General features: G+C 56.2%; 1 protein-coding gene across 1 annotated transcript; it reads left to right on the top strand.

Moving 5' to 3' along the window:
* The first annotated feature begins 8,431 nt into the window (after positions 1-8,431).
* DERL3 (derlin 3) lies at positions 8,432-13,248 on the top strand. Its single transcript, XM_025044494.1, has 6 exons — positions 8,432-8,911; positions 8,996-9,061; positions 9,138-9,211; positions 9,327-9,420; positions 9,918-10,113; positions 10,642-13,248. Exons 1-6 carry the CDS (start codon positions 8,819-8,821, stop codon positions 10,734-10,736), a joined length of 618 nt encoding a protein of 205 aa, XP_024900262.1. The 5' UTR covers positions 8,432-8,818; the 3' UTR covers positions 10,737-13,248.
* The last annotated feature ends 27 nt before the right edge of the window (positions 13,249-13,275 follow it).

Here is a 13,275-nt window from a genome sequence, read left to right as displayed (position 1 = left end):
CACACTAAAAAATAATACAGCAAAGCAGCTGGCGCTGACGCCCACCGTGTCCGCTCCACCAACGAACCCCCGGGCAGGCAGGACCTTCTCCCTTACCTCCGCAAAAGCGGCGGGGCTGCCTCCTCGACCCGGGCCCATTCCAGAAAATACCTCTGCCGTTACTCGAGCCTGAGGACCCGGGCCGGCATGAAGGGCATCCCGGGGATTCGGCCTCCAGACCCTTCAGTGTCCCGTTCAGCCCTCCCCAGGCCCCTAGCAAGGTCCTAGCAGGTTTCCCGGCATTTGCCTGACACTGTCATGACCCGCTCCAGCCATGAGGGGACGACAAAGCCCGGACTCTGAAGGATTCTGTGCAGCTGAGCGCTGCTGCCTCCAGAGGGCTCAGTGTGGCAGGAGAACAAAGAGGCCTGAGCCATTGCTGCCCCAGGCTCATGGGAGGGCTACCCCTACAGCCCCTCGGCACCCGAGTCCTGAACCGTGTCTCCTAGCCCAAGGGGCCCCTGCTCCATCCACCCCTGGGTGATTTCACTTCCTCTGTTCTGTGCAGCCAACCAGTTAAGCGCCAGGTGGAGGTGGGGAACCGGGGTGGGGAGCTTTGGACAGGAGCTGGGAGGCCTGGCGTCTAGAGATACCATGCCTCTGCCATACTGAACCTCCTCTTCTGCTCCATGAGGAGTGGAACAGGGGTCTGGGCAGATGCCTTCACCCTGGAGCCACGGCTAAAGCTGGACCCCAAGGCCCCTGGCTTTTCCTCCAGGCTCAGCTCAGCAGCAGGCCTGTCCATCACTGGGGTGACTGGTGGGTGGGCCCCTATGGCAAATTGGGGTACCTAGCACCTGACCACCAGTAGGCTGAGCTGCTCTGGGCTCGCCTCTCTGCCTCTCTGAGCCTCAGTTTCTTCATCTGTCAGCTGCAGTTTGGAGGAAGTGCTACAGAGTGAGAGCAGCCTGTTGCTCCATGTGGTTCAAGGCTGTTCAAAGTTTCTTTCTCCTTGCAGCCTGATTCCTCCTATTTGGACTGGCATCTCTGCCCAACACCAGGATCCTCCTGAAGGGCATCTGGGGGGAGATCAGGAGGCCTGCTGACCTTGGGCACGAGGCTGCCAGGGAGGGCAGTGAGACACCATCAAGTACAGCAGGCTAGAGCCAACGCCAAAGGGGCTCCTGCAGTTCTATCAGTTATGTCCTCTCTCCAAGCCTCCATTTGATCACCTAGAAAATAGGGACATCATAACAGCCGACCTGCTCACCACCAGGTGCTATGCCCTTGGGCACCCGTGTTTGCTTGCTGACCCTCCCTGTACTGGGAAACCTGAAGGCAGGCGCTGGCTCAGACAGCGCCTCAGACAGACAATACCTTTGGGTGGGTGAACATGGGGAGCTATACAGCCTGGCTGGACATTCCCAGCCTGGACAGGGTGCAGAGGGCAAGGCCCTGGGGCAATTCCTGCAGGCTTCACCCAAAATCCTGCTTTGCCCCCCAATCTCAGAGCTGGCATTCACTCCAGTTTTGGGTCATATTTCCAACTTGATGATTCAAAAGGAAGAAAAAATACCCAATCTAGAACCAGCTGAGGCGGCTCCTCCTGACTACCCTTTGATATCTGAGGACTGAACAATGGGGCTGATTGCGGATAGGAGACTTGAAACCTTCTTAATTAGAAAGAATGTCCTCGTGGTTAACTGTTCCAAAAATACAGCTGCGCCCACATCTGGAGGGGAAGGGTGGGAGGTGAGTGTAGGGGGTGGCGGTTAAGCCAGAGTTTGAAGCGCTGATGCATGCATTCCACGTAAGGGGAGGCCCCTCCCAGCAGGGCCGTGTTAGAGGAGAGGGAGGACACCAAGGCAGCCAGTCCCCTGTGGCTGGGCCGCTTGGTGCAGCTTTGGGATGGAGCTGAACAGGCAATGGATCCCTTCTGGGTCCACCTTCACGCTTTGCCCCATCCTTCCCCACACCCCAGCCTCAATTTCCTCAGCCGTGCAGAGGGGGACACACAAGGGCCTGGTTAATGCACGCTGGTTCTTTTGCCAGCCCCTGCCTGACCTGGGCACAGTGGAAGTCCAGCCACAGGCTTCTGATCAGGGAGGGAATTTTTTCTGGATTTTATGATTTGGGGTAATATTTGTCCGCTTTTATGAACTTGTCGTTTGTTTTGTTTGCATTCTCATTCTAAGCTAATATTCACTTTCGCACCTAGTCTTGCATCTACAATATTGCATTGCATTTGTTTTCTTAAAGAGGTCCTCAGTACCTCATGAAATTGCAGGGCATGTGAGGGCTGGGAAAACATCTTGAGCAAAACGTGGAGGCAGGAATTCTGGTTGTATCACCAGGGGAAGACAAGGATGCCTGGGTTCTTGTCCTTGCCCACAGGTATGAGCTTTCTATCCCAGTGGCTGCACAAATACCTAGCATGGGGAGCACCCACCCCAGATGTAAGTGAGCAGAGCCTGGGCTGCTTGGTGAGGATGTCAGTGGTGTGTGCCAGGTGAGAGATGAGTGAACCCTGGGCCTTCCTGAGCCTCTCCATACATCTGCCCAGAACTCTGAATCACCAGTCCTGAGCAGGGGATCCCAGAGAGGTGGCCCCTGTCACTCCAGGCCCCTGCCAGGCCACAGACCAGAACTGCCTGATGATCTGGCCAGCAGGTGATGAGTAGGAAGACTGCAGGGTTGTATGGCCTCGGGTTCCACACATGTACCTCAGGGCCACACAGCCCAGACCCCATTATGCAGCCTCCTAGGTGTGCAGACAGGCAGCACAGACTCACAGTCTTTCGCCGTGTCTCGAAGTTCTACAGTCTCCATAAACTCTCATCCTGGCCCTGCCATTTGGTTGAGTCTGCCAAGCAATAATCTGCTTCTCCCAAAACACGGCCCACAGTGCTGAGCCCAAAAATAGCTGTGGTGGGGAAGAGGGAGGCCCGCCAGACACTCTGGGGCTCTGGGGACAGGCCAAAGTGGTTTTGACATTCCAGCAGTGGCCACAACAGGAAGTATGAATTAGGGGCAGTTGCTGAGGGCCGTGAGAGCCAGGCACAGGCTCAAGCTGGACCGGCAAGAAGGAACCATCTCGTTCAGCCACTGAGGGTAAGAGACAGTGAAACTGAGTCCCAGTCAGGGAGCCACATGCCCAAGCTGCTCAACAGGGGAGCATCAGGGAAGGAGAGTCTCATGTCAGAGACACTCCAGGAGTCCAGAGACGGCAGAGAAGCTTTTCCTCCCAACCGCGGCTGGAGAAAGGTCTGAGGCTGCGTGGTACTGATTGGTTGGTGACACTCTCCATGGGCTCAGGTGGGTGATGCTCCTCACTCCCTGTGGTGAATCCCCTCTGTGCCGCAACGATAAGATGAAGGCAGCTTCCTACCTCCCCACCGGCCCCTTCTATCACCCCTCACAGTGGCAAAGCCAGGACTGGCACACTGGTGTCTTGGTACCTCTTTAGCAGTGTGTCCTCAAGTATGTTACTTAACCTCTCTGAGCCTGTTTCCTCAGTTGTGATAGTAACCTACTCTGTAAGGTGGTGAAGAGGCTCAAATGAGGTTAGTAAAATTTGTGGTGCAGAGTCTGGTGAGAGGTCACTGAGCAGCTGTTATCACTGTAGGGACTGGCTCCAACCGAGGCTCTGAGCAGCTCCACTCCACAGTGGCCCTTCCTTACCCATGAGACATGAGTTCAAGTTCATTTTAGCCTCTGCACTTTTGCGCAAGCCATTCTCCCTGTCTAACGTGCCCTCTCCTCTTTCCATTCCATCACCGTCTTTGTCAAGAGCCCTCTTGCCTGGCAGCCTCTCAGAGGGCCCGTGGTTCTTTGTCCTTGGACCACTCACCAGTCAAGCTCCCTGCCTGGCTTAATGTTAGTATCCGAGTCTTCCTGGTCAGAGAAAGAACTCCTGGGGAACAGAGAACCCGTCATCTTCCCACCATGCCCTTCAGACTTCAGTGGATGTTGCTGGCCACAGGTATGTGAGAGCTCTGGATCAGGAGGAGGGAGGCAAGGACATAGGCCTAGGGGAGAGAGTCCTTCCGCAGCCCGTTCTTGCTCACAGGCAATCACTGGTTAACAGCAGGGACTGGCTTTGGAGGGGGAGGCCAGCATGACTGTCACATGGCTGGGGTCCCTGCCCAGAAATCTCAGATGTACCCACCATAGACCAGGATACAGCCTTTGAGCTGGAGGAAACTCTACAGGTGGATTGTTCAGACAAGGACCCTGGTGGGGAGGAGTGCGGCGGGGAGTGGCCAGGTCCCACCACCAGCCTAAGCTGCAGGTCCAGTAATGGAGTCCAGGTCTGAGGCCTGCCCGTGCCCAGCACTGTAGCAGACACCAGGGATAGAAAGAATACGCTGAAGAGCTTCTGTGGGTGTGACAAAAGCCACAGAGAACAAGGAGCTGGGAAGACTAGGCTGGGGTGGCCAGGGAGGGCTTCTCTGAGGTGGCCATATCCCCATTGCACCCCAAACTCAGCCTGTCCCAAACCAATGGGTGGTCTCCCTCTCACATCTGGCCCTCTCCCATCTCAGCCCTCAGCCAAGTGCACACTAGGGTCTATGGCTTCCACCTCCTTGACCCATTCACTCCCTCTCTGTCACGTGCCTGCCACTGCAGGCCGCTTCTACCCTTCTCCACTCTGACCACTGCTTATACTCTTGTCCACTTCTTCCAAAGAGCCACCATCTGATCCTAACCTCACCACCATGCTGAAGACTCTCCTGTGGCTCCCCACTGCCCTTGGGACAGAAACCACATCCCACGTGGCCTAGATTGGCCTGGCCCTAGCCCTCTCCAGCCTCACTTTTCACGCAGCTCCTTCTCCTTGCTCCTGCCAACTCAGGGCCTTTGCACAGATTATTCTCTTGTCAGGTCTGGCTAACGCCTACTCCGTCTCTGTCTTGCATAGCCTTCTCCCTGCCCATCCCACCCAGTGACCCATTAAGTCCTTGCAAGTCCAGATTCCGCTACCAGGCTCAGAAGGCCTGGCCCAGGTCCCTCCCTCTGCTGTCCAGGCCTGACACAGCCCACCTGGATGGTTGTTATTCTTGCACTCTGGCCATGAGCAGCTGCCATAGAGTGGGTTCCGGATTCAGTGCTAAAAATATCCCATGACCCAGACAGGAAGGGCTAGTGGGGACACAGCTGCTCTGGGAGGAGCTCACTAGAGCTGCAGTAGAGGCCTGCCCACCATGGTTTGGGGAGGTGGTCCATGTGCTGGAAGCAGGTAAGCATTGGGCTTATAGCCCCTGAGGAAAGACCCCCAACCGAGGATGCTCAAGGCCAGGAAGAGACCATCATGTACTGTCAAAATGTAGCTGTTCCAACATTCACACAAAAACATTCACCTTGTTTCTGATTCTTCCGGTTTGTTATCACAGGCACATGTTTCCTTTGGAATAAAGTACATTTTAAAATTAAGTGCATGGGGGAGCATTTGAGATCTCACTCCCCAGCATATGTCATCAGTTCGGCTCAAATAAACTTGTAAAAAACAAAAAATTAAGTGCATGGGGCCCTAACAGAAAACAGGTGAGCTCTGGTCCCTTCAGGGAGGGCTTCCTGGAGTAGGGGGCACCCTCCCTTCCTCTCCTCTTTTAACAGAACATCTAGGCTGGTAGGGAAGAAAATGAATGAACAAGATCCAGGGCAGTTCCAGAGGCGAGAAGCTGAGGCCTGAATAAGAGGTGGTGGCAGTCACAAGGTGTGTTGGAGTGGAGGGAAAGAACTGGAGAGTTCTGTGAGAGCATCGGATTCGACGTGGGCAGGGGTGACCCCAGTTTTCAGGACTGTCACAGGCTGGTAAGGGTCTCTCCTAGTGTGAGGCCAGTGAAGAGGAAGGCAGGCTTCATGGGCACTCAGGGGGATGCTGTCTGGCCTATAGGCACTGGGAGAGCCTGGACAGGGTATTTGGGGGTACTCTGGGTGTCTCCGGACATGGGGATCCCAGAGCTCCTTGTTCTACAGCAGCAGACAGGGTCAGAAGGCCAGAGAGGTGGATTGGGAGCAAGGCCCATTGTCACTTTGACAAAGGAACGCAGGCCTGCCTTCTGCTATAGCCCTCAGCACAGGAGAGGAGCACCTAGCCATCAGGGCTTTGGGCAGAGAGCTAAATAGATGTTAGCTTCTAGCACACAGCCTGCCTATGTCTTTAGGCCCCTGGGAATGTGTAGTGCTCAGAGCTTCTCTCCATAAATGTCTAACAGAACTCGAGGATCAGAGGAGAAGTGAACCCAGTGTCTCCATCATGGCTTCTCCTGGGCCTGAGACTGAACAGGAAAAGCCCGGACTGGACCCTAGGTCTTATTCTGCCTCCTATAGGCCTCGTTTTCTCAATCTGAGAATCCCCCAGGCTCTGAGAAAGGAGAATCTGCAGTAGAACCCACCATTGCTCCCCTGGATGTCTGGCCCAGCTGGCTGCGCCCAGCCTCCCAGGAATGTGCTTCTCCACCCCCAAACCAGGCGCCTGCCTTATCATCAGTCAAGTCACTGCCCCTGTTGACAATGACAGCCCCTCCTATTAGCCCCGGCTTGACCCTGAGTGGAAGGCTTGCCAGCACCTGCTAAGTGCCTGGAGGAAGGAATACCACCCTTTCCCCAGGAGACAAGAAACCCAACCTCCCTAGCTGGCTCCTTCGTGACAGTCAGGCGCCCGCCCTGGCGTCTGAGGCCCTGGATCCCTGCCTTCTGCCAAGCCTCCACCTGGATGGCATCTACTCTAGCTTGAACATGACCTTGGCCTACTTCACTGAAAAAAGGAGACTAGCTGAGGGGGGCTCCCTTAGCCTGCTCCCACTGCCCAACTTCTCAGCACCTTGGTCCAACTCTTGCTGTACCAGACCTCCTCACTCCTGAACCCAATGCACAACCCCCTTCAGTGCTCCCAGCCTCTCTCCCTTCCACTCCCCTCTGGAGTTGGGGTCCCTTGGGCCTCTCCCCAGAGGACCTCTCTTAGCACCCGTGTGAGTCTCTCATTCTCTTGGGATCCACCTATTTCTTGGAGGTTCTCCTCCATTCCAGTCTCCTGGAGGACCTTGGGGCCCTGTCCTGAGCATCCCTCATCATCCATACGTACACGCAAGGCTACATTGGTAAGGGCACATCCTTCTGGGCACCTTCCTCTACCTCATGCCCACTATTACACTGGCCACCAGGAATCTCGGCATGGCTGCACCCCACAGTCCCTTCCCAGGCCTCATCTCCCAGGGCTTCTCACTGCCTTGCTCCTGAAGCCATTTTCTGGTTGGCTCCTGCCCACCCACTCCCCCTAGTCTCTCTCAGTGTCCCTGGCTGGGTCTGCCTTCTCACTCTGACCAATGAAGGTCAAGCTGCCCGGGCCTGGCTTCTTCTTTTCTCAGTCTAGCCTTGACTCTTGGACATTTCACAAAGGCCCAAGGCTACAAATACCATTGATCTACTAATAATTGACATCTACATTTAGATCACTTGCCTGACTTCTCCCAACCAACACCACACTTGGATTTTTCCAGGCAGATGTCACACAGATCCCCCAAGCTCAATGAGGCCAGAAGAGGATTCCCCATCAGACCGCCTTTTCCCCAAGCGTTCTCCATCTCGGAAAAGGCTATTAAACTTCCATCCACCCTGTGGTTCAGGCCTCGAAGTTGCCCTTGACGCCTCTGTCACAGCTCTGTCGAGTCTGTCAGCAAACTCACATCCCACCTTTCCTTGACCTCCAGAATCCACTCTACCCAAGCCACCAATGTCTCTTGCAGCCTCCCTCTGCTCACTGATTCCTCTGGCAGTCTACTGTCCTCACAGCAGCCACAGGGATATTTTTAAAGTGACAATCAAGGATTACCTTTTCATAGAGGCTTCCTAGATCACCCCATCCTAGCATGGAGCCCACTATCTGACCTTCCACGCCCCACTTAGCTGTTATTTCTGTCAGTGCACTGTCCTGTGAACACTAGCTTTCATATTAGCATAGGCATATGTACTATACATCTTCTAGGTTACATCATGAGAGATAGTGTCTTTTTTTGGCTCCTGTGTATACAGCATCCAGAACAGTGCCCAGCACACAGCTGGTGCTCAATAAACGATTGACTTTCTTCATTAGAATGAATTAATGGAATTTCTCACCAAAATAATGAGGCCCTCTTCAGCCCATTCTCTTGCTCTGGTCCGCCTCGGTACCCTGGCGTCCCACGAGGTTTGCAAGTCCTCAGCCCGGCCCTTCCTCTGGCGAGCCGTCAAGAAGACTCCCAACAAGAACTGACATGTTCCAGCGGGTCCCTGGACGTGCGGGGGTATTTGGACATGCTGCTGAAAGCCTCCTTTGCTGTAGGTAAAGTGGCACCGTCTCTGGCTCTGAGGGGTGGAGGACAGGCCGCCGGCCACTACGTGGACCCACAGAACCTCACCGCCACTCTCGGGTCCCGCCCCCCCTCCATGTCCCCGCCCCTTTCTGTCTCGCTGTGCTTGGATCCGGTCTTTTCTCCACTAACAATTTTAGCCCAGCCCCCGGAGTGGCCTCGTGGGTCCTCGCTATTGGTCCTCTCGTCGCTCGTCTCGAAGCGGCCAGTTTCTCATTGGCTGCACATTCTCCCGCGCCGCCACAGCCATCACAACAACCGCCACGTGCTTAGCCATGGACCTGCTCATTGGCCCTAGGTCTCGACCCGCCCACGTCACCGCCCCGCCCCTGCTTCCCGCTTCTTCCTCCTATTGGTTACCTGACCCAAGACCCCGCCCCTGAGCCTGCGCGCACTACGTCTCCATCGCGGATTGGCGGGAAGGCGGGGTTTGGAATCGGGTTAAAGAGCGTGCAGGCGTTCTGGCCACGCGTGCCTGAGACGGTTCAATGGCGTGGGAGGGGCTGGCAGCCGAGTTCCTGCAGGTGCCGACGGTAACGCGGGCATACACCGCAGCCTGCATCCTCACCACCGCCGCCGTGGTGAGCTGACTGGGAGGGTGGGGGTGTCGCCATGGTTACTGATAAATCCCGGGGCTAGACCCTGACGCGTCCCTGGTTCCGCAGCAGCTGGAGCTCCTCAGCCCCTTCCAGCTCTACTTCAACCCGCACCTCGTGTTCCGGAAGTTTCAGGTGAGGCCGCCCCCCCTTGCACCTGACGGCCTGGCCCCGTTTACCCAGCGCCTGCCTGACTGCCCGCCCCTCGCAGGTCTGGAGGCTCGTCACCAACTTCCTCTTCTTCGGGCCCCTGGGATTCAGCTTCTTCTTCAACATGCTATTTGTGTATCCTGCGCCGCGCAGACCCAGGCGGGGAGGGGGCCGGCCCGCGGGGCTGAGGCGGCCGGGAGCGGGGAAACTGATACCCCGCCAGGTGGCACTTCCTATACTGACGCCGCAGGTTCCGCTACTGCCGCATGCTGGAAGAGGGCTCCTTCCGCGGCCGAACGGCCGACTTCGTCTTCATGTTTCTTTTCGGGGGCATCCTCATGACCGTATCCTTCCCCGGCTATGGAAGCTCAGGCCGCAGCGCCTTCTGGGTCCACCCTGTTAGCCCTGGGCCCCAAATGAACACCCAGGCCAGGGAGGGGACAGTCGTTCACTCCAGCTTAGGATGTATTGAGCGTGTAGCGTGTGCTCAGCTCCAGATGTCAGGACTAGATCTTCAGGGCTGTACAGAAACTACCACAGGGTGATGCATAGGAGAGCCATGTTGGGTGCCTCGGGGCTGAGCCCTACTGCCAATAGCAGGAGAAACTGGGGCAAGAACAGACAGTAGTGGGAGGCTGGGGTGAGGTAGAGACAAGGCAGATTCTTCATGTGGGACCTTAGATTGGGAAGAGACATCTTGATGGGGGAAGGACACATAGGGGTGATGAGGGAACTGAAACCAGTGACAGGATTGCAGAGGTTTAGCAAGTCAGAGGGGACCTGAGCAGGGGCTGAGGCCTGTACCAGGGAAGGGCCTCCAAGCACCTTGACTCTGGCCCAGCTGCTGGGGTTCCTGGGCAGCCTGTTTTTCCTGGGCCAGGCCCTTGTAGCCATGCTGGTGTATGTATGGAGCCGCCGCAGCCCTCAAGTGAGAGTCAACTTCTTCGGCCTCCTCACCTTCCAGGCACCATTCCTGCCCTGGGCACTCATGGGCTTCTCACTGCTGCTGGGCAACTCCATCCTCGTGGACCTGCTGGGTGAGCCTGCCTGTCTACCCAGACCACCCCAAGCAGGCTGTCTGGTACACGAAGGCCTGTGGGAGAGCCACCCCAGGCTGGCTGCTCCACCAGAGCCCTCCCTCCCACCTACACTGGACCTCTTCACCTCCTCTGCCTGCCCTTCCAGCATCTCTAGTCTTACAGCCCATTGAACAAGCCAGCCAGGTTACAGGCTTCACATTGTCATGGCTCACTTGTTGATGCTTGTGTGGGACCTGACCAGGGTGGGGATAGGTGGGTCAGTGTTCCAGCCATGGCTCCCATTTCCCTCCCCAGGTCCTGCCCTCTTCTAGGTCCTGTAAGAGTGTCTTTCTGGGCCAACATCAGCCCTGCCATGGGCTGGCAGTCTATGTAGGACACTGGCCACTCATGCTCTGAGGCCTGAGGTTGCTCTGGGCCTGGCTGGGCCTCCAAGGCTGTGCATTGAGACCCAAATTAGAATGTGGTGGCCCTGGGCTCTGGATGGTGGAGGGAGGGTGGCCTTAGCAGTTCGCAGCTCTCCTACAGGGATTGCTGTGGGCCACATCTACTACTTCCTGGAGGATGTCTTTCCCAACCAGCCTGGAGGCAAGAGACTGCTGCTGACTCCCAGCTTCCTGTGAGTGCTAAAGATGACAACCCTGCCCCTACTTCCTTCATGTGGCTCCCAACCCCCTGGGGGACCTGTGCTGGCCTCAGCTCAGCATGGGCCCCTCTCCACAGGAAGCTGCTACTGGATGCCCCAGAAGAGGATCCGAATTACCTGCCCCTCCCTGAGGAGCAGCCAGGACCCCTGCAGCAGTGACCCTACCTAGGGCCAGGCGCCTGTTTCCCTGGCCTCTGGCAAGCCTCCATCCCACCCCTAACCCCTACTTGCAGCAGAGAAACCTGCCTTAGAGGCTAGGCCTGTGCCCAAGGCCTACCCAAATAAACAGAATGACCTGTAGCCTCTTCGTCCACAGCACTGGCTTCCCCTGCCTCACCTGGCCATACCCTTCCATGCTGGGCAGGTGCTGCTGGCCTTGACCTAGGGCTACCAAGCCTGGGCCACCCTGTGTCCACCTTCTGCCCTAGAAGTGGGGCTGGCCCAGGGTACAGCTCTATTCCCATCAAGCCTGGACTGCCCTCTCATACCAGTCGTAGGTGGTTGGATGGAAAGCCTAGAGAGGGTCAAGAACCTGCCCACAGTTTCCTAGCAGAGCTGTGAGCTCACAGATGACAGGCGCAGGGGTTCTCATCCCAGTCCCTTCACTGCCTCAATGGAGCCTTGGGCAAATTCCACTCATGCTGGGCCTCTGTTCCCTGCCAGTCAGTGAGGGGGTTGGCCAGATCTTGATGTCAGGGACAGGTGCCAGGCTGTCCCTAGTTGTACCAAGACTGGTCTGCAGGGACTCCTGTCTGCAGTGCCCTCAGGCTGATGCCTCACTCAGCCCCTCCCATCCTTCACCAGCAACCAACCAGTGGAACTTTGCCCCATTTTCCAGCTGAGCAACTAACAGAAGTGGCCAAGGACCTATGGAGTCACGTGCAAAGGAGAGCCAGGACTGGGTCCTCTGCCATTTCTGTGGCCCCAAAGCCTTGAGAAGTTTTCACCTTGGTAGAGTCCTGCACTGGCTGAGGCTGAGACCTCTGGAAGTACTGTCCCTGCCTTTTTTAGCTGAGGACTGTAGGAGCCTTATCCGACCCCACAGCTAACTTGTCTCTTCTGTAAAATGGGCATCAGACAACCTGTCCAGCTTTCCTTGTTGAGTCTGCATTTTGGTTTATTCCTGGATGATCAACAGCACAGGGACTGTCACTTTCATGGATAAAAATATTTGCCATAGAATTGACCTTAATTTTATAGCAAAATCTTGTGGAGCAACATCTGGCCCTGTAGCAATGTGGGCTAGCAATGAGAGCCGTCCTCATTCCACCCCACCAGCTATGGAGGGTTCATTCCACCCTACCAGCTATGGAGGCACAGGGCTGTCTCCTGTCCCATAGACCAAGCAAACACCTTGTTAATGGAGCCTACTTGTTTCCAAGGCCAGCTGGGCCTGGGCCTAGAATCTTCGTTGTCAGGGGCTTCCAGTGAAGCCCAGCTGGACCTTTGTCCCAGCAAATTCCACTCCTAGATGAAAGGCAGGAGCCTGAGTACAAAACCCCAGGCAGTTGTCATGTCCTAAGACATGCTCACAGGACCCCCCTAGCCAAGATGGCAAGGCCTATCTCACCCTACAGCCTGGCAACCGAGAACCCTAATCCCTACCTGGGCTAGGAGCCAGATGCTATGGGACCCCAGCCACACTACCGGGGAGCAAAGCAGTCCTGACCCTCAGCCCTGCCCTGGTCAGGGAAGGACCTGCCAGCAATTGAAGATGGTACTAGCTGAGTGCTGAGGGTCTGGGCCCATCTTCAGTAAGTGCAGCTGCATGCCCAGTTCACCAAGCAGTGTTCGGCTTAGCAAGACCTACATACGCACTCAGGGATCCCGCATCCCTTCTGTAGAGTGGGGACACTTCCACACTAACAGATGAGGTGAAGATACAGAGACAGCTGAGAAGAGGCCCGGTGCTGTGCCTCCTTCTCTACATACAACTCCACCCCACAAGCCAGCACCAAGCCAAGCATGCTACTCCATATACGTTCTTCCTCACAACCACCCTTAAGGGAGGAACTGGCCAGGGTTGTGGCACTAGAAGGGGTGGAGATGGGACCCAGTCCACCTGTTACGTGTGTGCTACTGAGAGGTGTGGCTAGAGTGCTGCACACCTGCTGGAGCTGGAATGGCCAGGCACAGGCACCCGTGCTGGCGACACCCCTGCAGTGTCTGCATAGGATGGGCCTTTGCAAGGGTCTCCAGAGAAGGAATGCTCCCAGCAGGGATAGCTTGATCACCTGGATGCAACAGAGCCCAAGGACAGTGGGAGAGCCAGCGGCTGCTTCACAAGGTCAAGCAAAGTGGATGTGGTAGGGCTGCCACTGAAAGACAAGTGGGCCCCTGTCCTCTGAACCTCATGACCACATTTGTCATTTCTCCCACTCTTCAAGGACATCCATGTACATGTGATGGTGGGGAAACTGGAGGGCCCAAGGAAAAGCAAAGATTACACTCTGCCTCAAGCCTTGCAGGTGGCTGAGGGTGGAGCCCTGGAGCCCCCTCAATGCCAACCTGCCCAC

The sequence above is a fragment of the Pteropus alecto genome, unplaced genomic scaffold, assembly GCF_000325575.1.
Source record: "Pteropus alecto unplaced genomic scaffold, ASM32557v1 scaffold113, whole genome shotgun sequence".
Taxonomy (NCBI): Eukaryota; Metazoa; Chordata; class Mammalia; order Chiroptera; family Pteropodidae; genus Pteropus; species Pteropus alecto.
The sequence above is the reverse complement of the archived record's forward strand: the minus strand, read 5'-3'. Positions and strand labels throughout refer to the sequence as shown.

Bases quoted from the DNA above. Each gene is read 5' to 3' on its own strand.
- DERL3 (XM_025044494.1), top strand. From the start codon at position 8,819: ATGGCGTGGGAGGGGCTGGCAGCCGAGTTCCTGCAGGTGCCGACGGTA. The intron at 8,912-8,995 runs GTGAGCTGACTG...CTGGTTCCGCAG, and splicing joins TCCTCACCACCGCCGCCGTG to CAGCTGGAGCTCCTCAGCCC. The intron at 9,421-9,917 runs GTATCCTTCCCC...ACTCTGGCCCAG, and splicing joins TCGGGGGCATCCTCATGACC to CTGCTGGGGTTCCTGGGCAG.